This window comes from Rhyacophila brunnea, unplaced genomic scaffold, assembly GCF_057557595.1.
Source record: "Rhyacophila brunnea isolate RB1 unplaced genomic scaffold, BYU_Rbru_1.0 scaffold_4, whole genome shotgun sequence".
Lineage (NCBI taxonomy): Eukaryota > Metazoa > Arthropoda > Insecta > Trichoptera > Rhyacophilidae > Rhyacophila > Rhyacophila brunnea.
Genome location: NW_028233068.1, coordinates 12,195,754 through 12,218,568, shown reverse-complemented (window position 1 = coordinate 12,218,568; position 22,815 = coordinate 12,195,754). Strand labels below are relative to the sequence as shown.

The window sequence follows — 22,815 nt, the reverse complement described above, 5'->3', positions numbered from 1 at the left end:
CCAAGACCGCGTGAACGGCAAAAGCAATAAAATGGAAAACACCACGATGGAAGTGAATGAAACCAAAAAAACGAAGAAGAAAAGAAACGATGATGAAGAGGAAGTGGTTGGAGAAAAAGAAGAAGAATGGCAGACGGTGACCTCTGGAAAAAACCCCAGAAGAGACTCTGGGGTCACTCCAAAGGGAAACCAAAACATCGTCATGATAGCGACGGGAAGTAAAATTCCATTAAAATTGAAAATAGCGCAGATGCTGCATAAGGCAGGAGTAAAAGTACAGAAAATTTACAATAAAAATTTAAAGACGTACATCCAAGTAGAAGACGAAAAAGAAGCAGATAAAGTGAAACAAGCTGGAGAACTCAAAGATCTCGGTTTTGTGACCAAAGAGAATGACTCCTGCTCTTATGGAGTAATAAGAAAAGTCGATATTGATATGGACCTCCAAGAACTGCAAATGGAAATCAAAAGTGATGCAAAAGTAATCAACCTTAAGAGGTTGACAAGAAAAGGTGATACAGGAGAGCTGACAAAGACCTCGTCAGTCAGTATTAAATTTGGGGAGAAAATATTGCCGAGAACAATTTACATATATGGAGTCTCTTTTGCTGTAGAACCGTATGTATTCAGGGTTATGCAATGCTACAAATGCTGGCGATATGGGCATATCGCGAACAATTGCGGACGTACAGTAGAAACGTGCCCTAAGTGTGGTGAAAACCACAAAACCTGCGAAAAAAATGAGGAAATTACGTGCATCAATTGCAAAGGTAACCACGCGGCAAACAGCCAAAAATGCCCAAAGTGGCAAGAGGAAATGAATTGCAAAGAAGCAATGAAAAAAATGAACATACCTTTCAAGGAAGCAAAAAAAAATATGTTAAATAATAGCTATGCTGACATATTAAAACAAAAAAAAATCGTAGGAAGAGATGAAAGCGAAACAATTCAAAAAACTAAGGAAAACAAAAAGAAAGAAGAAGCGGTGGTAGAAGCTTCAAGCTCAACAATAATATCTACAGGTAGTAGCGTAAAGCCTACAAAAAATAAGAAAAATTCAAAGGGGAAGACAGAGGTTAACGCGATGGGAGAAATTATGAAAGTCTTGCTGAAAGGGGGAGACTGGCAGCAGATCATTAAACAACTAATAATTAAAGCAGTGGACTGGGTATGCAAACAATTCAAAGAAGGACACTTAAAGGAAATTCTAGGGGAGGTTCTGGAGCAAAATGGATAATAAAAAACAAATTAGGATTTTACAATGGAATGCCAGAAGTATGAAGCAAAAAAAGGATGATATAGAACTCTACTTAATAAGACAAAAAATTTCAATAGCATTAATCTCAGAGACTTGGCTGAGGTCTGAATTAGACTAACTGAAATTCAATGATTACACGATGTATCGAAAATACAGAAGGGATGGATACGGAGGAGAGCGATTCTGGTGCATAAAACACTGGCGTCTAAAGAAGAAAGAAAGAAAGACGGAAGAGCTAGACAAAATAATTATAAAGCCATTTAACAGAATAGGAGTGAGGAACTGATCGAAGGATCCCCTTCTAGAAGAGAAGAGGCGATATGACAGCGAGTCGCAGTCAAAGCCTCGGTAAAATCACAAAAAAAAAAAAAAAAAAATTATATACGAGCGCGACACCGGTGTCGCGTCTTAATCGGCCCTTATTCTGGTCTATGGCATGGACCACGACTTTGAAGCCAGTTTTGATTTATGACTTAATGACGGTCAGGCCATAAAATGTAAGAAATACAAATCCTACCGAATGGTCCTCAAATATCACCAGCATGTTGGATGGCAAACAGGAAAGGCATAGGTATATAACCCAGGGTTCAACTGCTCTGTTGAGAGGGATTCTATTCATTTACTTCCTTCGTATACTTTAGTAGAGTCGCTATATCACTTATTACGTTTATATTTAGGTATCACTTAGTAATAATTGTGATAAGATAATATTATTCTCCTATTTATGATTTAAGGGGCCTCGGATAATAGGTACATATTGGGCCCCATAAAAATTTCCAAAATAATCTTAATTGTAATAATCGTATTTCTTTCTTTCTATATGATATTGCACGTTTTTCAACCACTAATATCTTGACTGAGCGTGCTAAAATTGATGATTTTTAAATGTCATCTGAACGTTGCAGCGGGTTCTGATATAATACAAATTTGTGCATTGTAAACATTTTTCCGGTGGTATATTTTTTGACTAATCGATTGTCAATAGTAGGTAGTTACTTATATTTTTAATGAAAGTAGGTTCTGTTGAGACTTTTGACCGTACAAATTCATTTGCGACTGGGCGGCTCCATCGTCTGCTTTAATGTTTTTTCGTATTTTATTTTTTGACGCCCTACCAATTTGAGCGCCCTGTGATATACCCCCTTTAACCCTATAGTAATCCGGCTCTGACAGTGGAGTATAGGTACGGTAAACATCATGATTCGTATGGTTGTATTCAACAGCATACTGATAGCTGTAAATTGAGACAATATAACGCTATGAGGGGTTTATTTTCTGGAAATATTTCCGATTAATATCGAAGAATAGAAAATATTGCGCAATGAAAAAGGCCCTGGGGCTCTTTCACGCATTTTTTCAAGATATACTTCTTGATTTTCGCAGGTAAATATTATTTATCTTATGAATGTCATGGAAATAGATTTTAGAGACAGAGTCCGCTCGACATTAAAAGAGCATACATAAGTGAAACGGCAAATAATTTTCAACAGTAGGTGGAACGAAATTTTGCAGTCGTCGCCAATCGGAGACTGACAGTCGAGGTGTGAGCACGTCAATTTGTTTTGTGATGGCATCGGAGGAATATATTCTTAAATCGTGTAAAGATTACTAGAAAACGTACTTGAAAAAGAAAACATGTCAATGAATATACTATTATTATTACGAATATAATAATAAACATAACATGCAAAGGACGCATGTTGAATTTTTATGACAAATTATATTTCGCTCGGCTCGCGTCATTTGCACAATCCGCGCATCGCCTAGTCACGATCTTTTTAGACCATGCCTCAGCTGAAGTTATAGCCTTTGCGTTTGGAAACCAACGTAGATCGCGTAGTAGTTTATGCAATATTTTGTATTCATTCAACATCAATACTTTTGAAAAACCTCAGAAATATACCTATTAGCGAAGAAATCTATTTGTGCCGAATGGAATTTGGGAATCCGGGCGGTAAATTTAGAAAGATCGCGACAATAATAGACAGACGCAAACATTTTCAATTTTAAGTTAGGTAAGTACCTACCTGTCTTGTCATTTAAATTTGTTACATTATATTTAAATAAAGTATACTATGTATTACTTCATCATCATCATCAGCCTTAATCTATCCACTGCTGGATGAAGGCCTCTTCAAGCTGCTTCCACTTCTCTCGGTCCTGTGCGTAGCGTTGCCTCGTACTTCCGCAGAACTTCATCGATCCAGCGGCCTCTAGGTCTACCTTGCGGACGTTTTGTACCTCCTGGATACTACTGGATGACTAAATTTGTCCAACGATTGTCTCTTCTTCGAGCTGTGTTACTTAATATAACAATATTGCTAACTTATTTGTTGTTTGTCTCATTTGCAAGTATTATGATCTTTGAATTCTACATTAATTCATTTCGTCTGTCTGTATCGTTTAGTAATGAATTAATGATTAACAGTGAAGATAATTAATAGAGGTTTCGTGTTTAATTTTCTGGTAACATTGTTTTATGTATAACATTAGGGTGTATGGCAGTGCTAGCCAAACTTTAATTGCGTCCTGCAACTACAACTTATTACAAGATATATCTGTATAGGTACCTACCTATATGATTTTATAATTGTTATACAATGGCGTTGTGAGTGACGTTTATCGAAGTTTTGCTGATCAAGCAGATATATAGGTACAAGTGACATTTAATTTTAAAAACTGAATTTAATTTTACGTGAAAAAGAATTCAATCATGTACGAGGGTGGGTCAATAATTCCTTAGAAAAAAGCATTAAAACAGGTTTTATTTTTGTATTTTTTTTTTATTTCTCAACATAATTTACTTGGAGCTCAATACACTTGGTTAGACGTTTCTCAATTTTTTTTAAACCGTCAGAAAAATAAGTTTTCGGAAGGTCCTCAAAATAAGCATTTGTCCGATCGATGACTTCTTCATTTGAAAAAAAACGTTGTCCACTTAGCCATTTTTTTAAGTTTGGGAAAAGGAAAAAGTCACTGGGGGCTAAATCTGGCGAATACGGTGGGTGGTCGACCAATTCGAACTTCAATTCTTCAATTTTAGCCATTGATCGTAAACATGTGTGAACACGGGCATTGTCCTGATGAAAGAGGATTTTTTTCCTGTTTAAATGAGGCCGTTTTTCTTCAATTTTGTTTTTTAGCTGGTCCAATAAAGATGCATAATAATCCCCTGTTATTGTTTTTCCTTTTTCCAAATAGTCAACGAAAATAATTCCACGTGCATCCCAAAATACAGTAGCCATAACCTTACCAGCTGATTTTACGGTTTTCGCCTTCTTTGGACATGGTTTGCCTTCGCAATCCACTGCTTTGACTGTTCTTTCGTCTCGGGAGTATAGTGGTGTATCCATGTTTCATCTACAGTCACAAAGCGACGAAAAAATTCATCCGGATTGCGTTGCATGAGCGACAACAGGGCTTTAGAGGCCACCACCCTACTGCGTTTATTGTCGACTGTGAGCAAACGCGGCACCCATCTTGCAGAAATATTGTTCATGCCCAATTTGTCATGTAAAATAGAAATGACGCTACCTTTTGAGATCCCTGTAACCTCAATTATCTCACTCAACTTTAATCTTCGGTCACTTAACACCATATCGTGGATTTTATTGATCATTTCTGGTGTAGTCACCTCTACAGGACGTCCTGAGCGTGGTTCATCCTTTGTTGATGTACGACCACGTTTAAATTCATTTAACCAGTTATAAATAGTTGCAAGTGAAGGAGCAGATATGCCGTGAACTAAATCCAACTCATTTTTTATTTCTTTTGCTGTTAACCCTTTTATATTAAAATGTTTAATAACAGCTCTAAACTCAATTTTCTCCTTTTTTTTTGTAAACAAGCAAATTTTTTTTTAAATGTACGAGAAACACACAACAACCCGACCAATCTGATTGAAACTTCGCAGCATACTGAATCGGTAGTGCCGCTGCATGAAAACAAACCGCTTGCAGTACTAGTCGCGCCACCTGTCGGCTTTTCTAAGGACTTATTGACCCACCCTCGTACCTAATTGCCTTGTATGAAAAGATATATTATTTTTTTCTGCCGTCTTCTATCGAAGGTTGGCGACCAACTTGCAGTAAACCTCTCAATCCGAGAGAGAACCCCAATGTCTTGGACATTGGGCTACTTGCGAAGGTTTCGTAACCAAGGAAATCCCCTTCTGTCTATGCTTCCGTTGCCCTCCACCTTCCCTTACATTATACGTCGGAGTAGGTACATCATACTTCTCATTGCGGAAAATATGTGCCAAAGTGTGCAACTTTTCTGCGCTTGATAAAAAAAATCTTTTTTTTCGGTTAGGTAAATGTTCAAACACGCGCGTTAACATGGTCTTACTCCCAACTTCATTTATCGTTTGTCAAGTTATGCAGTTATGGCTACGGCCGTATGTTGTAGCTTAACCACTGGTAAATGCCAATAGAAATGGCGTATTTCAAAAGAATACTAATATAATAGAATAAATATATTTTTTTATCGTAAATATTTCAATATATATTGTTAACATAAATTTTACTAATAGTTTTATAAATGCGTTTAAAAATTAATAAATCTAAAAAATCTTTACACCACTGCACATGGATGTACTGAAATATGACTATATTCTAAAACATTAGATCGAGAGGACTACTTTATGTAAAAAGTAAAAAGGAGACTATTTTATGTAATAAAAATACTTTTATGCAGTCACCATAATATGTTTAAAATAAATATGAAGGATAATGAGGCTTCAAAATTATATAAATAGATTATCTACAACGTTTAAGGAATCTCCAGGATTATGCTCTGAAAATACCATAAAAGCTCCATTTTTACCTACGTGGCGCACGTGGGCCGTTAACGTATAACCATATTATTCCTAAGATTTAACCGTATCCTATAGGCATGGTGATCTGAATATTTTGATTTTAATTGTCCCAAAGTTAAAAACACGATTAGCAATATTTTTTCATGGATTGAATTATTGGAGACGAGACTTCATCTACAGAATAAAGACAATTTTGCAATCGTATATTTAATATTGAATTCGATTTACTCAAATGGTCACTGGTGCATGTATTTTAGTTCAATCCTCAGCATCTCTTTATCGTTTATATGTTTGGAATAATATCCATACATTATTGCTACCAGGAGGTATTGTATATTCAATTTTAATTTCGAGTTCTTTGTTAACTTTTCTGGTGGTAAGTACCTAGGTACCTACATACTGTAATGCCATAGGTACCTGTGTTCTAAATTTAAAATTTCATTATGGCGGTAATTTTCTTTGAGGTAAAAACCCAACGAGAACATCATAATAGGATACTCTTGTTCAATCATATTGACACTGAGCGCGATATTCGCGCCAGTTGTGGCTAACCCTTCATTGCGAGTAATTAAAACAGCTGATTAATTTGTTATGTAGGCCTTGGACCAGATCACAATAAACCATTAATAATTAAGAAAACCTTCATCCAAGGAACAATTGCGTAAAACACATATATTTTACAAGAGATTGCAATATGAACATACGGTGTTGTTTGGGCATAACCTGATAACTGCTTTTTTGGTAATTTTATGTTGAGAGTAAAAATTGGGTCACTATAGTATTATCTTCCATTTGGTAATAACCCGATTTCTATTTTCTTATTCTTTTTTCAATTTTAAACAAAATAATGAACTGAAATTTATGCGGGCAATTCAAAGCTTAAAATGGCTCTCCTGTAAATTCAACATTTTGCAGTTAACAGGTTATGCCCAAACAATACCGTTTTTAATCAAGTGATTAGGCAAAATTAAATTAAGTTTGCCCAAAAAAATACTAACCGTTACTGACCATATACATTTATTGATACAATACACTTTATTTATCAATGACGACTATCCCGTAATTCATGAAAAATATAAGAAATATATTTTTATTTTATAAACCGTTTTCATTAAAATACATTCATTGATTACATTTACTTAGTAGTATTTCATTTTACAAAATAAAATGATAAATTAATTCTCCAGAATTCTCGAAATAAATAAACCAATCTTCGAGATTGGTTTCTCTCTCGAGAATCAAATATTCTTGAATTCGATTAATTAAAAGTTCTAGTTACACCTGATATTGTATTATTAATACTATCAACCGATGGTACTTGATGGAATTTGAATTTTGATATCGTATTGTTGTGAATTGATAAAACATCACTGCTAATAAATAAGGGGCAGCATAACAACGTAAGTGGTATTGCACGAACAAAACGTGATCTTAGCGTGTAAGTAAAGTTTTCAAACATTGCTCATTTGTTTGCATAAATACGGATTATTTCATTATGATAGCGTGTAATACGGGCTGGTAGGTATGTTAATTCCCATCCCCTCAATACTGTACGGAGCCATTTTAGTAACAGTGGAGGCGAGTCAGTGGATAATAATTTAATTAAAAGAACTTGTGGAACGTAATAATATAGTAAAATATGCAAATTCATTTATTCTTTATTGAACTGAAAATATAATGCGATAAACTAGTGGTATACAAGTACATAATGTGGAATTATCTTCAATAATCCTACAAAAAATTGAAAATTGCTACCATCACGCAGCGGTAAAGAACATTATTAGGTATATACCTAGCTATATTATGTACTAAACATTTATAACCTAAGCTTTTCTAATATTAAGCTTTCGTGGTGTATCGTGGAATACTCAAAATTTCGAAAAATACATAATTTAATACAAACAACATAGGTACATAATTGTGTGTAGTGTTAATTGTCTGAGCTTTTGAAATTTCATCTAAGTATACTTATTAGATGTCGTATTCAGTTGGTAAACAGTGTATTAATTGACCAATACAACTGTCCCGAATAGATACAACATAATAGTAAAAACAAAACAAGGATTCGGTTCGTGGATTGTATGTGTACGAATACCTACGTATACCGTAGTCAGCGCTATGGGCATACCAACTGCCAGGTAATTAGTAGCACTAGTAGGGGTAAACATCTGCACCCACACCATCGAGCAACCGAATCATTGTTTTGTTTTTACTGTATCTATACGCAATTTTTCAAATTCCTCTTATTTCATCTTTAAATTATACAAATTTAGGTACTATTTGAATTGATATGTTGACTATAAGTGTGTCGTAACACTATGTATATTCTATAGCATTAAACAGGGGTATCCAACTTGTTTGTTTCAACTTTTTAGTGAATTAGTCGCGATCTGCCTATCAAATAATATGCGAAATTTTACACATTAACGTACATGCTGAACAAAAAGATAACTAACGTAAAAGAAAAATATAAACACGTCATGTTAATAAAACACGTGTCCGATAATTGTACGTAAACCGTTGTACGTATACATTATCGCCGTGAACATGTATTTAAATAACATATGGCAGAATAGCATTGAGACCAGATGGCACGTTCTTCGTCCAATTTTTCACCGACTGGTAATTTGTACGCATATTAAAAATATTAGTATCTGTATGAAACACCTACTATAATATCGTATACTTATATTATAGTTTCAATCTACGAATAAAAAAGAATGAATGAATGAGCATAATACTGCCCTTCTAAGGAAGAAGGCAATAACTGACTCTCACACACCTTCGAGATAAATGACATAATGTGTTTTTTTTTCAATCTTTAGTACTGTGAATTAATAAAAAACGGTGATAATTTTTATTAATAGGATGTTAAAATACAAATGAAGTAATAATAAACAAGCATATTATAGTTTCAATCTACGAATAAAAAAGAAGGAATGAATGAGCATAATTAATAATATGTACAAATCACGGCAATCAGAAAGCCGGAAAATATGGTCGACATTGTGTGATGTGCAAACATAAAATACACAAAATTACAAACACATACGAAGTTTACGCACAGGTACAGACCACGTGATGTTTGTTTACGCAATATCGTCGTTTTCCAAAATGGCAAATTCGGTTGCCCGTTTTTAAACTGCAATGAATCAGTATGGTCCTTCATTGGTTTCAATACTAAATTAATGTTGAAATGTAACTTGTCGGGGTGCATTTTAGTTTTGTGATTTCATGTAGGCGTATAGGAATAGCATATTGTCTTTATTTATTGGAGAAACAGTGTTACTATATGTTATTTTATGAGTGACATAACATTGATCAGTCGATGTGCCATTATTCACATTATAAGTAGGTATTTATAGATAGAGAATGCAATAATTATGAATAGGGAAGAAAAGAAAATAAATGCAGTATATAATATAATAACACAAAATAGGAAATACATATTATTGAACAATTATATAATAAAGTAATACCTACTGTGGTTCCAAAACTTTATGTTACTACGCCCCACATTTAAAAAATCTTGCCCCCATTATTTTAAATGTACCTATACAATTTCGTCTAAAAATGTGTATTGTGGGTTAAACTTTTTGCACCCCCGGTTTGGAAACCGGTCCAAATGTATGATGAAGCAAAATGAAAGTTCAAATAATAAAAAATAATTATATCTTTAACGTACGTACCTATTCAATATATAACCACAAAAAAACAAATAGATCAATATGATTTTTGACATACATAATAATATTAATGTTGACTACGAATGCCCAAATCTGTATTATTGATTTGCCTATCATTTACCTCCCTCCAAAAGGCATTCTTCGCCACTGCCAAATTATCAAACGTTATTTTATTTTCTATATGTAGGCATACCAGTGGCGAAGGGTGACTTTTGGAAAGATGTAAGCTGTGGAGATCAGAGAAAAGAGAGCACACTTGTCAGGTAACTTACGGGAAATAAGAAGATAATACTTATGATATTACTACTGATGAATAGGTGCACACTAATGACAACGACACACTGGTCATATGTTTCACCGCTGAATTTGTCAAATTATTTAAATCACTTATGCCAGTAGATCTCCACGCAGACTTTTCTTTAGCAAACAATACACATGGCCAATAAAAAAGTTTGTTTAATGTATAACTGCCAGTTAAAAACGAATATGTATCATATAAATTGTTGTGAAAATGTCTAATATAAGTTTTTTTTTGCTGTATTCAAATCTAAATGAACCCTCGGAAGGTCAAGCTTTGATAATTTTTGATTTTTGATTTTTGAAGAAACGTCAAATTCAGGAATGATCGCAAAACAATTTTCAACTTCAATCGGAACACTAGACAATTTAATAAATGCTTTTAAAGTTAAATATATTTAAAGCACTGACGAATGATTTCGGTACAATATGAGATAATTTATCCACATTCAAAACACAGTAATACACTGAATTTTGTAGTATAAAATAAAACTTTATCACCGTCTATGTCAATATGACATGAACTGTGATTTGTGAACAGCATGTTATGTTTGTCTATGACTGAAGTAACCTAAATAATAATCACGAAATACAATATTTATTTTTAATAACAATTTATAAATTATATGTGATCGAACACAATAGTATTTATTTTTTATTCATCCGTATTATTTATTATTTGCTTAAAAAGATAGTCATCGACAATAAACAAATCAACATAGAGTGTAAGCTTGTCCTGTAGCGCTTACAAGTCTGGAACAAATATGCAAACATGTATGAAGTTGGCGACGGATTCGCGGTAGAAAAACCGGCGTGGATTATGTTCGACATAATCCTAAAAATAGCACTCACGTCTGTGATGTTCCGTCATTTATTTTTTATTCGAAACTTGACTAAATTAAACGCTCTACTTCTAAATTCTGACGATAGATATATCACTATTTCTCAATATTTTTGTTATATTACCTAGTCGTTATAGATAATATAGATATTTATTTATTTAAATTAAATACTTGAAAATAGAAGGTAAGCTTTAAATAATCGCTTAGTATGGAGCCTTCGCCACTGAGGCATACGTACTTACTGTATACATCCCACGTTTAATTGATTTGCTTAAATCAAATATAACATCATTTTATAATAAATCAATCTGCATGATAGACATTTTAGTATGTACTTATGTCTGTAATCGCTCACTAATGTGTATCAAATTTAATTTAGCCACAAAAGGCGCGGTATGTGTTATTTAAGTATTTTTATTTCCTGATTTACTCACATTTTCCTTGGTGATTTCCTGTACATTTGTGGTTTCATTTTATGACCAATTGTCTGACACATCATCCGTAGTTTAGATCTGATAATGGCGAGCAGTTTTATCATAATCAGTTGCGGTCTTCAGTTGTATTATGAATTTATTATGACTACACACAATATTCTCATATAATAAATGTTATGGTGGCATAATATTTAATTTAATGATTAGCATGTAGACATAATAAATTATAGACTTTGTGCAGTTACATAATATAATGTGTTGCTGCCAAAAGTTGTTAAGTCGATAATTTAGGTATTTAGAGTTAGCAGCGGATTATGTGTCTATAAATACATATGTATGATAGAAAATAAATCAAAGATCATGTAAATAAAACACAAATAAATTAGCATTATGGCTGATTTTAAGGGAATGTCTAACTTCAAATTGCAATTACTCCATAACGTGATTTCGAGATTTACCAACTTTTGGCAGTAACCTCACAATTTATGTACATACTCATTTCATTCAATCCCGCATCGCGAAGATTGTGCTTGTAGCGACACTACTGGGCGAGGGAAAGTCACCCATGATATTAAATATAATTTGCTGAGCAAGCCACGTGCGGTATATCTTTGTTTCTCCAAAGACGTCTTTTTTCGGGGCACTTGGTTCGGTTTATATGTAGGTCTCACCACTAATCGAAAAATCATCCATGGTGATCATAATAGGTACACCAACAACTTACCAACTTTTGGCAGTAACCCTTATAATGTACTTACTCATTTCATCCGGTAATCCTCCAGACCAGGGCAAGCACAATATCGCGCTATTTTCGTCAGTCCAGCGTATCTTGACATTTCATTCAATCCTGCAGCGTGAAAATTGCGCTTGTAGCATCCACTATTGGGCGAGGAAAAGTCGCCCATGATAATTAAATATATTGGGCTGAGCAAGCCACGTGAAGTTTGTGTTTCACCGAAGACTGGAGCTTTTTGCGGGGCACTTACTTCGGTATATAAATATGTAGGTCTTAGCACCTAGTCAAAAAAATATCCATGGTGAGTATTTAGGTACACCAGCAACTTATAGGTTCGACGAATAAATCGTCACTGTTCTGGCAGAAGATACTAATTCGAAAAAATGACATATTGAGTTAGTTATACCAAAATGTTCCTTATTTCAAACTTTACCGTCTGGAAACCTTCTTAATAAATAAACAGTCTTTATTTTAAAGTCATCCTTTTTACGATTACTTAATAAACTCACATGATAGACTATTTCAAACATTTTAACAACTTCAAAGTCAAATTACTCAAAACTAGTATTCTCCAGTTAGTGTGTTCTGCCAGAACAGAGACGAAATGATAATTGCATACAAATTGTTTGAAAGTTGTATCAAAAGTGTTTCCGAACATTGGTATTCGACCATTTAATATGTTTTAATACAAAATATCCGTGTATTTTTATTTTTGCGTGTGGATGGAAAACATTGTTCATATCCCGTCTGTCGAATTGACAGATTTTTCGCATATCGCTACAATATTTTTATTATTGATTCTTTAATATTTCCGGCATATGGCAATAATTTATAGTAATATGTATCTAACTTTGTTATAATTTCAAACGAAAAGCTATAAAAGTAGTAGAATATAATTACGACGTAGCAAGTATAAAAAACAGACAATTCCTGCTTATATCATTATTCGATAAGCCTTGACACGACTTGTGAAAAAAACCTCCGTAAATTGGACAACTAAACGTAGCGTTAGCTACAATGAGAATGTATTTAGTTATTATTCACAGAAACTGGTAAATATATCTATCATTTTCGACGTTTGTTGTCGAAAAAGTGTCCCGAAATATTACAATAATTTAAGTAGGTATCTCAGTGAAACATCCTCTTAAAGTTTGTCATTTTGGGAACTCAACTTGTGCGCTTGTGGTATTCTGAAATTTGACCACTGACCGCAGCGAAAAATGATAAGAAACGGACACACCAACAAAAGCGGCTGCACTATCTGAACAATTACAAACAAAATAACCTTTTATCAGGATTTATGTAGTCATCTACAATTTTAGGCACCACAATAGACTTCCTGCATGCGCACTAAAGTGTTTACTTTATTGCAGTACTTTGGCAAATGTACGGTGACCATTCGTCTTTATTTTAGAGCACTGACCTGACCTCTATTTGAGCATGGTGTCGTGGTGAATTTTCATTTCGTCAATAATGAGAATCTCGAGAATTCAAAAAATTGAAAACGTAAGATAAAAATAAATAACAAACAGAATTTAAAAATGAAAACGGGGCCGCCTTTGAGCTGAAATTGAAATTCTGAAATTCTTGGGGGGGGGGGAGCACTAGGCTTTAGAATTTCTTATTCGCCGATAAAAAAAATATTAAACAAGAAAACCTAATTCGGTAGTTAAAAATCTTTGGGAAAAGCAAAAAAAAGGTCTCGTCTTTGAACGGGAAAGGATTTTTTTAAATTTACAGGTGAAAATTTTTGCCACAATAAAACCTAAAAAAGGTCTCAAATTTTATTCCAAACTGATTCGGCCGACATAAATTTGGGTGGATGTCTTGAATAAAGAAATATCGATATTATTAACCCTTTCCCGGCGACCGTATTCCAGTAGGATACAGCTAGTACGTAACACATGGGCGACCGTATAGCAGTCAGATACGCAAACCTTGACCTGTGGATAACGCAAGAAATATTTTTCATGCGGCATTGAGAATTTTATTAAAAAATAGCCCGATCCATCCGCCTACTTCCACCTATATAACTTTGTCAAAAATATGTTGTTTTAATTTCATAAACATCGATCTTTCGAACCCTCTCGATCTATTGAGATTCGCCGGTACGATTGCATCAGTTCAAATCTACGCGGTATTTTTTAGCGCCTGCGCACTAGGTATACAAAATATTTTCATTCGAGTTTGAGTGTGCGCCGAGTGATTTATCGTGTCAAGTTGAATATTCACCGCGATCTTTACAACACCATGTTTGCGGGAATAAAATAAAACCAAACAACCGAACCTGTGTCATCAAAATATTTATAAATATGTACTTGAACTTGTGTTCTGGATTATGTCATTTATTTTTATTACTCATGGTCATGTCGGCATGTGTCACCCCAATTGTTTGAAAGTCATAAATCGAGCTCATTATTGAAAGTCGTAAATATGTCGTAAAGATACGTCCACACGGAATGAAAAAATATAATATATTATTATATTTTAGTTAGGACGATTGCGAGTTTTACCAATAAATTACGAACTACTATGAAGGAATATATAAAACGTATAAATAAACGTAAGTATAAAAAAAAACACACGGGTATACAACATAATATAAAATGTAAATCATGGAATATTGACTTTTCAACTATATTACATATTATCTTTGTATGCAATTTAATGTTTATGAAATTTTAAAACCTCACGCAATAAATGTTTTTATAGCACTTTTACAAGCACGCAGCAGATTTTACAAAATAAATATTGTTTTTTTTATAAAACATAAAACGACAATCACTAACATAACACAATGCTCAATAAAACTGAAAAGTTTAATCTAGTAAAAATCCAAATTACACTAAAAAAAGAACATAAGAAATTATTACAATATTTCAACCACTGTGGACTCAACTTTACGCGACCCATAAAACTTGTAATAATATGCGACACAATAAAAGCTATTATTTTCAATATTTTTAACGGCATTTTTAAGTGTTTCTAACATGACTAAAATAAAATTAGTGTCAGTGATTTATTTCTTTTCATAGGCGCACAATCTCAATGACGCGTTTTTACGTCACAAACATGGCTGCGTATTTTTTCGGTACAAGGGACTATGGACGATTTTATTCAAGCATTCACAGCTAAATTCAACAATCGATTCTATTTTTTAGTGTGGCACTTCGAACCTTATGTATCTAGGCATGATAACAGTAATACCAGCTATTTTTAATTGCCGTATTTATCATAATATAGCGAAGCATAGCATTTAGAAAAATGGTACCGCAGAGAGAGCCCCTTTCATATTGAAACTGACGCGGCGGCCGGGTTAAGAAACTAGAAACCAATAAACCAATCTCGTCTTCTCGAAACACAATCTTTGTATTCTAGTAACAAAGTTATGAAATCTCATGATCTATGGTTGATGGTCAGAATCCAAAGTAAATTATAAGATAGTTTCATCATCATCAATGGCCTCAGACAAGGAGATGCGCTCGTATACCTACTATTCAACACTGCACTCCAAAAAGTAACTCCAGACTCGGAAATAAAATACTTTAGGACCATTTTTACAAAGTCTGTAGCTAATGTAGGTACTTATACTGGAATCATCCTACAGTGATGTCATGTGTACGGCAAAAGCAATTCGGAGTTGTATTGGTTTGCGTGCTGGCATTGTGCTACATCAACACCAATACAACTGAGACTCGCCCATGGTGCCACTAAAAATATGGTCACTACAGATGACCCAAAGGTGGAACAGAATAACGTGTGCACAACGTTTTATATTTTCAGTAATACATAATCACGAACAATTATTATTAAATGTCAACATCACTCATATTCGCTAATAATTTGTAATAAACAAATAAGTATTACGCAAAAAAGGTCGATTCGTACTGGATATTAATTAATTTGTATGTGATGTATTGTGTATGTGTTGTATTTGTATGTATGCATTGTATGGCGGCATGTTGCAAATCAGAAAAAATATAAGCAGTGCGATGATAGCATTATACTTCACAAAATCTCATCATTATAATTATTATGCTTCGCCATCCGTATTACCTTATTAAGTACTTGTTTATTTTTGACACTCTCGGCGACATATTGGATGAGCCAATTAAACTTGAATGCGAGCGCTTGTGTTCTTGTCTCTCATAAAGGCCTATCGCACAATCGTATCCGAAAATTTGTACGTAAACAGTTGACCGCAAGACACTTATTCGTGCGCCGCAGTACGTGAAACATGAGTTCGTGTAACATTTAATCAAATGACGAGTTCTTCGTTGCACATTTCACCGTGGAGTATATTTGTACGTATGCTACAACATGTGGAGATGTCTTTACTAGGTTAGGTTAGGGTTAATCTAATTGGAACAGTACTATTTGCAAACTATCGCCGCATTTTTAAGATACGTACAAATGTATTCCACGGTGAAATGTTCAACGAAAAACTCGTCATTTGATAAAATGTTATACGAACTCATGTTTCACGTACTGCGGCGCACGAATAAGTGTCCCACGATGAACTGCATACGTACTCGGCTCTCTCACACTACCATTACTCGCATCTTTTTCCCGTAAGGGTTTAAAGTGATTAAATAAAATAAAACTCAGTAAGTTCATTAAAAGCACACTTGAGTGCTTGGGGATCTTAGTCGAGACATTCCCAGTCATTAAAAAATACAAACGCCTCGCGTCATCCATGTGCGCCACATGATACATCCGTTCAACACATGATGTGGTACGGAGTGAGTTGAGTAGTGGGTTATAATTGGTTAATATATAAAATTTCTATTTTCTTTGCAAAAACCGGATACACCCACGATGGCCGCGTGGCTTTAGTGTTGGCCTATTGCGTCATGGGTCCCAGGTTTGAATCCTTGGTCTGGCAAGTACACATTGTTTTTCAATTTGTGTATGAGTCAGAGTATGGACCTAATAGGTTGAGCAAGTGGCTGATATCCATTTCTCGTAAAAACAAAATCTGTCAATACAAACCTCCACTCTGTGGAGGTCTATATAATCCTATTAGGATCGGACATGGTCGGAAAATTAAAAAAAATCTTCTACCATTAAGTAGTATCCGCATTTATTTAGATCTTTTTCGGTGACCGATTTGGTAGCCGCCATCAAACCCGAAGAACACCGGTTAATATATTGAGAGGAGTATGGGGGTGAGGAGTAGGAAGCACGACCACTACCTGACCTGGCACCGTTACTTTTCGTGTAGACTATGGTCTTAACTAGATGAATCACAAAAGAAAGTGCGTCTCCCTAATTATGTATGCGGATTCGATGACAGCACCATGTCTATACAACATGCTAGATTTTAGATAAATTTAAGTCATATCAACTATGTATTTATATTTTGTTATTTTTTTCTTGCAGGGAAGCTGGTCTACCTTTAAATGTGGAAGGGCAGGTGGTACAAGATATGGATACTGCATTCGAGAATTCAGTACCCGATGTAGTTCAATACAGAGAAACTCCAGAAATTATATATGCTTACAATGATGAAAATAAGGCAAGTCTTGACTTGAATGCTCCCGTTTCTCAAAATGCCAGAGAGAATTATGAATCAAACGAAATTCTCGCCAATTCCGAAAACTTCGACGGAAGCATCGAGAGAAGTATCAAAGAAAGGGAGTTTCTAAATTTAATGCAACGACCACAGCCTGACAATTTTGGTGGGATGAACGAAATCAAAGAGTATCCTGAAGACGTACAAAAGTATTTAAGTGATAATAATGTTAAAGATAGTTTCCAAGATCTGCTTCAAAATGAAGAAGACCAATCCGTAATAGGTAGTGATGAAGCTTCATTTAACAATGAAGGTAGACAGGCGTATACAGTTTCAAATGACTTAAAGGAATCTATTGAAAATCCTGGAATCAACGAAGACATTGATAATGGCAGTAGAGAAACTCTCAAAGAAGATTCCGAAGTTGATTTTTATGGAGATGTTGACCAAGCTACTGATAAAACTACTTGGATAGATTTATCGCACGATATAGATGTAAATTATGATGAAGGACTCCAACATGGGTCGGATATTTCCGATGACACCGTTGCGAATTACAGGTACAAGTACTTGGGTGGTGGTGACGATGAAGATAAGAGTACACAATCAGATGATAGTCGCGCAGGATTGGAAGAAGTTAATAAAGACATTATCGTAGATAAGAAAGCGGACAGCTCTGTCAAGATGAGTGAGAAGCTAGTAGAAAATACGTGGGACGGTTTCAAAGAATCTTCTTCGTCGCCTCGTGCTGTTCCTAAACATTGGATCGATTTATCGCATGACATCGATGTGAACTATCCTAGTGTAGACAGTGGAGTAGTTTTGGATGTTGAGGGTGAGGATGTAGACAAAAATATTTACGATAAAAGTGAGAAACACGAAGATATCGATACTGGAAATGAAGGTGTACTTAATAAGAAAGTTAGTGAAGTTGATGACATGGGGTTTGGAAGTGAATTCAAACCTGAAGCTAAAAGTGAAGTGACGGATGATTCTAAAAGTGGAACTAGAGAAGAATTAAGTGAAAGTAAGTCTAAAGAAGCTTTGAAAAAAGACATGGAAGTTATTAAAAAAGATAGTGAAAAAAGGGTCATTGATAATAAGAAATTTACAAAAAATTATGTACTTAATAATACTGACGCTGTGATTAAAATAAGTGAAGAAAAATCGGTAAACATTGATGATTCAAATAAACCAGCACTTAGTGAAGACGAGGATCAAATGCAGAATTCAAATACAGTTGGTTATTTAAAAACTACTTCAAATACTCCTGTTGTTAATGAAAATAAACCCGCAGAGTTTGTCACAGTTTCGAGTATAGTGGATTTTTTAGAAATTACTGGCAAAACTAATGATGATTTAGTGGTTCAATATAATGATTACGATTTTGTAAAAATTGACTTATCGACACCCGTCGCAGAAAGAGTAACTGAAGGATCGAATGCTATTCAAAATGAACCACATTTAGAACAACCATTTGTGAATGGTGATGATAAATTTTTAGAGAGTTACAGCAGAAGAAAACTTCTGTCGTTGGCTTTCAATACTCGAAATGGAAAATTTAACGAATTAAATAATATAAATGAATCAGATGATTCAGTTGAATTAAATCCACTGAACCCCGATGATCCCAACTTTATGGCAAGTGAATTTTTTAAAGCCAACATCAGAGACAAACGTGAGATCCCTTCCGATAGTGGAAAAGAAGATTTGTCAAAAGATGAATACGAATTTAAATCAGACAAAGGTGAGATTAAAGATACGACTGTATCCGATTTTTTAGACAAAGCTCCCGACGAAGATGAAGCTAAATCAAAAACCATTTCACCAGCAGCGGCTGCAAATAGCGTTTTGGGGTTTGGGCCACTCAGAATAGAGTCACTTAGAGTGGAAGAGTCGTCCAGGGATTTATATACTGAGTCAGAAGGCGTTCCAGAATTATTGGCTGACACTAAGACAGTTATCAGACTTTTTGGGACAGGGATTGGAGAAGATACCTTGATAATTTTTACGCACGATGCAAACAGTTACGGAGGGCAGTGTCAATTTCCTGCGACTAGTTTTTTCGAGGTAAGAATTAATTTTTATTTTCATTTGAAATTTTCACATACTTTAGAGACCTATTTAGTAATATAACAAGGTCATTTTAATAATTTAATAGGTGCTTTTACTGTAGATTTTAATTATTTACCATTATGTACTTACAAAGACTTGTTTATTTGTTAATTAATACATGGGCGGTTCACAATAATTATGGATCAAGTCCATCAATATGGATCCTGAGATATTTGGACCTAAAGTTATAACTCCTTTTGTAAAATTCAGGAATGTTTTCACTGTATATACTTACCATATTTTGATAGTACATGGATCAATTTAAATAAACATATTATAAATATATAAAAAAAGTATATTCAGGCTTTATTAATAATAGAAAATTAATGTTAGCTGTCTGCTGAAGGAACTGTCAAAATGGACATGATTCACATTCAATTTGATATCTTATCAATACTAGTATTTCCATTTATGCGGAAAATTGTAGAGCTACGATTGTGATATTAACACACAATTTATAAATCTGTTTTATCTAGCCACTGAAACAAAAAAATCGAATTTATTAATTATGTGGAAGCCAGTCTGGGAGGTACTATTATTGCTCTCAGCGATAATCCTTTGCAAAAGATCAAACTAGTGGCAACAATAATGTATGTAATATTAATTTAATTGGAAAAGACACGTATCCGGTTATTTGATTGACAGTTCCTGAGGGACAGATGACAATAATATAATCGTAACATGGTTAGTCTATGCATTTGTACTAGATAGATGAACATGATTTGCATGTTTTTAAGGAGTTATGTTCTTTACTCTAGATTGAAAAAGGATCGGTTTCCGCAAGGTCTGCAAGAGCCCACATCACACTGCCGGCGGGTGTCGCAGCATCAAGCACGTTCTACATTTGCGCCAAGCGTGCTCCTAAATCCGCCGCGGAGACTGCCAATCCTTATGCCCACCAAGGCTCGGAGCCGTGGCTCAGGCTGAGGACCTACGCCAAGCTTCTGCCTCTCTGGGCTTCGCTCTGCATCATCGGCACTTGCCTAATGTTTTCTGCACTCTTCAGCGGGTTGAATTTGGGCTTGATGTCCTTGGACAGGACTGAATTGAAGATTCTGTGCAATACTGGTACCGAGAGCGAAAGGAAACACGCGAGGAAGATACAGCCGGTCAGAGATCACGGAAATTTTCTTCTTTGCAGTATTTTATTGGGTAAGCTAATTTTTCTTCTTCACTTAATTGTCTGTCCATATCTTTGCACATCGTAGGTTTCTTTCAGTGCTGACTCTATTGGTTACATGTAGATTGTACGTAAAACATTTTGCTTTAATCGGAAAGAGATAACCGTATACTACACGGTCTCCAATTTTATGAGATTCAATAATATGAATATTGAATTCAATTTTCATAACAGATTTTGGCAAAATTCATGAATTCAAGAATGAAAACCTAACCTAACTTAACCTAACAAATAATCCAGTATATCAGCTATTTTCACAATTTGTTTACTGCTGGCTTCTTGTAAATCGACAAGAACCGTGTTTTATTTAGACTTTTATCTCAGTACTATACGACTCAAAAGGTTTGACTGTCTTTAATGTACGACTATATATTTCCTATACAACATTTCACGTTGAAGTGTGATACGGCGAACTGCATACGTACAAATTTCCGGACACGGACTCTATAAGCTGTCCAAAACCATATGATAGTGAATCGCAGTTAGGTCCTCGAGGCCATGTCTGGGTTTCTCGAAAATGTGTCTAAAATTATTATTTTTGGTAACCAATATTGTTACTAAAGTTATGTTGACAAAATGTTCAGTTTGGCATTCATTGTATGAGGGCGGACTAGTAAATTAACGTGATATCTCGTAACAGTATGACATGAACATCCACAGATCTTTGCGAACAATACTTCTTAGCCATTAATTCGACCCATCGGTTCCTTGCATTGTATCAAACACACGTTGATAAAATGACATCATGTGGTTTAGAATCTTTTCAGAAATTTAAAATCACAATATTTTTGTCCTGTATTTACCTACTTGCCCGTAGTAACTGGGTCAAACTCCCAAGATCCCTTAGCTAGCCGCCGACCTCGAAAAAGCATAAGTACAATCACTAAATTAAGTTCATTTACATTTAACGGCTGTTGGGTCATATTGGTGCCATTTTCTTATGAAATAGAAAAGAGTCACGCAACAATTCTGAAACTCACGGCTAAAATAAGCGATTACCTACTTTGCTACTCCACGTCATACAAAAGCATCCAAATTAACTCCCAACTGTTTACCATCCAGTGGGACCAATAATTAAATTTGCTTCCACCACATTTTATAAATCATGGTCCGCATAATGCTCCAAATTATTTACCGTTAAGGCAATACCTCAGTTGAGGCATGGTCTAAAAAGATCGTGTCTAGGCGATGCGCGGATTGTGCAAATGACGCGTGCCGAACGAAATATAATTTGTCATATAAATCCAACATGCGTCCATTTAATATTCTGTTTATTGTTCTATTAGTGACAATAATAATATATTCATTGACATGATTTCTTTTTCAAGTAAATGGGTAACGTTTTTTAGTCATCTTTACACGATTTAAGAATTAATGCCCCGTCGCCATCACGAAACAAATTGACGTGTTCACAGCTCGACGTTCGCTCTCTGATTGCCAGCGAGTCCAAAATTTCGTCGCACCTATAGTTGAAAATTATTTGCCGTTTCAATGAAGTACCGTCTTAACCCAACATGGACTTGACATGAATAATTCGAAAACATTTCCACAAATGTTTTAACAATTAACACTGACGACTGACTTTTGTGATTTGAATTAAGGTACCGGTACTAGATATTTACGTTGATTCAGTGGCGAAGGGTGGATGTAGGCTGCTAAGATCCGACGTAAATAGTGCACATTAAGCTTTGTTAGTCATACATATTTGTTTTTATTGAACTAAGAGCGGAATCCAGAAACATTTGTCATAACTAAAATTTCCTTAGCAGAAAACACTATGCAGAAACACTGTCCTTAGTTAAGATCATTTTTATTGAAAATAATACCATATTTGAAAATTCTCGTTAGGTAAATTAGGTAAATTATTTTATAATTGTTAAACGATGACAAAAATATGACAACTGCATTTTATAAATGCAATAACTATAAATACATA

At 34.6% G+C, this 22,815-nt stretch overlaps 1 protein-coding gene across 1 annotated transcript in view; it reads left to right on the top strand.

Annotated features, from left to right (window-relative positions):
• The window catches only part of uex (metal transporter uex), a 96,421-nt gene that overhangs the window by 39,198 nt on the left and 34,408 nt on the right, over nt 1–22,815 (top strand). The window contains exons 2-3 of the mRNA XM_085954081.1: nt 17,452–19,654; nt 20,458–20,851. Of these exons, the coding sequence (XP_085810207.1) occupies nt 17,452–19,654; nt 20,458–20,851 (2,597 nt within the window). The remainder of the gene's footprint in view (nt 1–17,451; nt 19,655–20,457; nt 20,852–22,815) is intronic.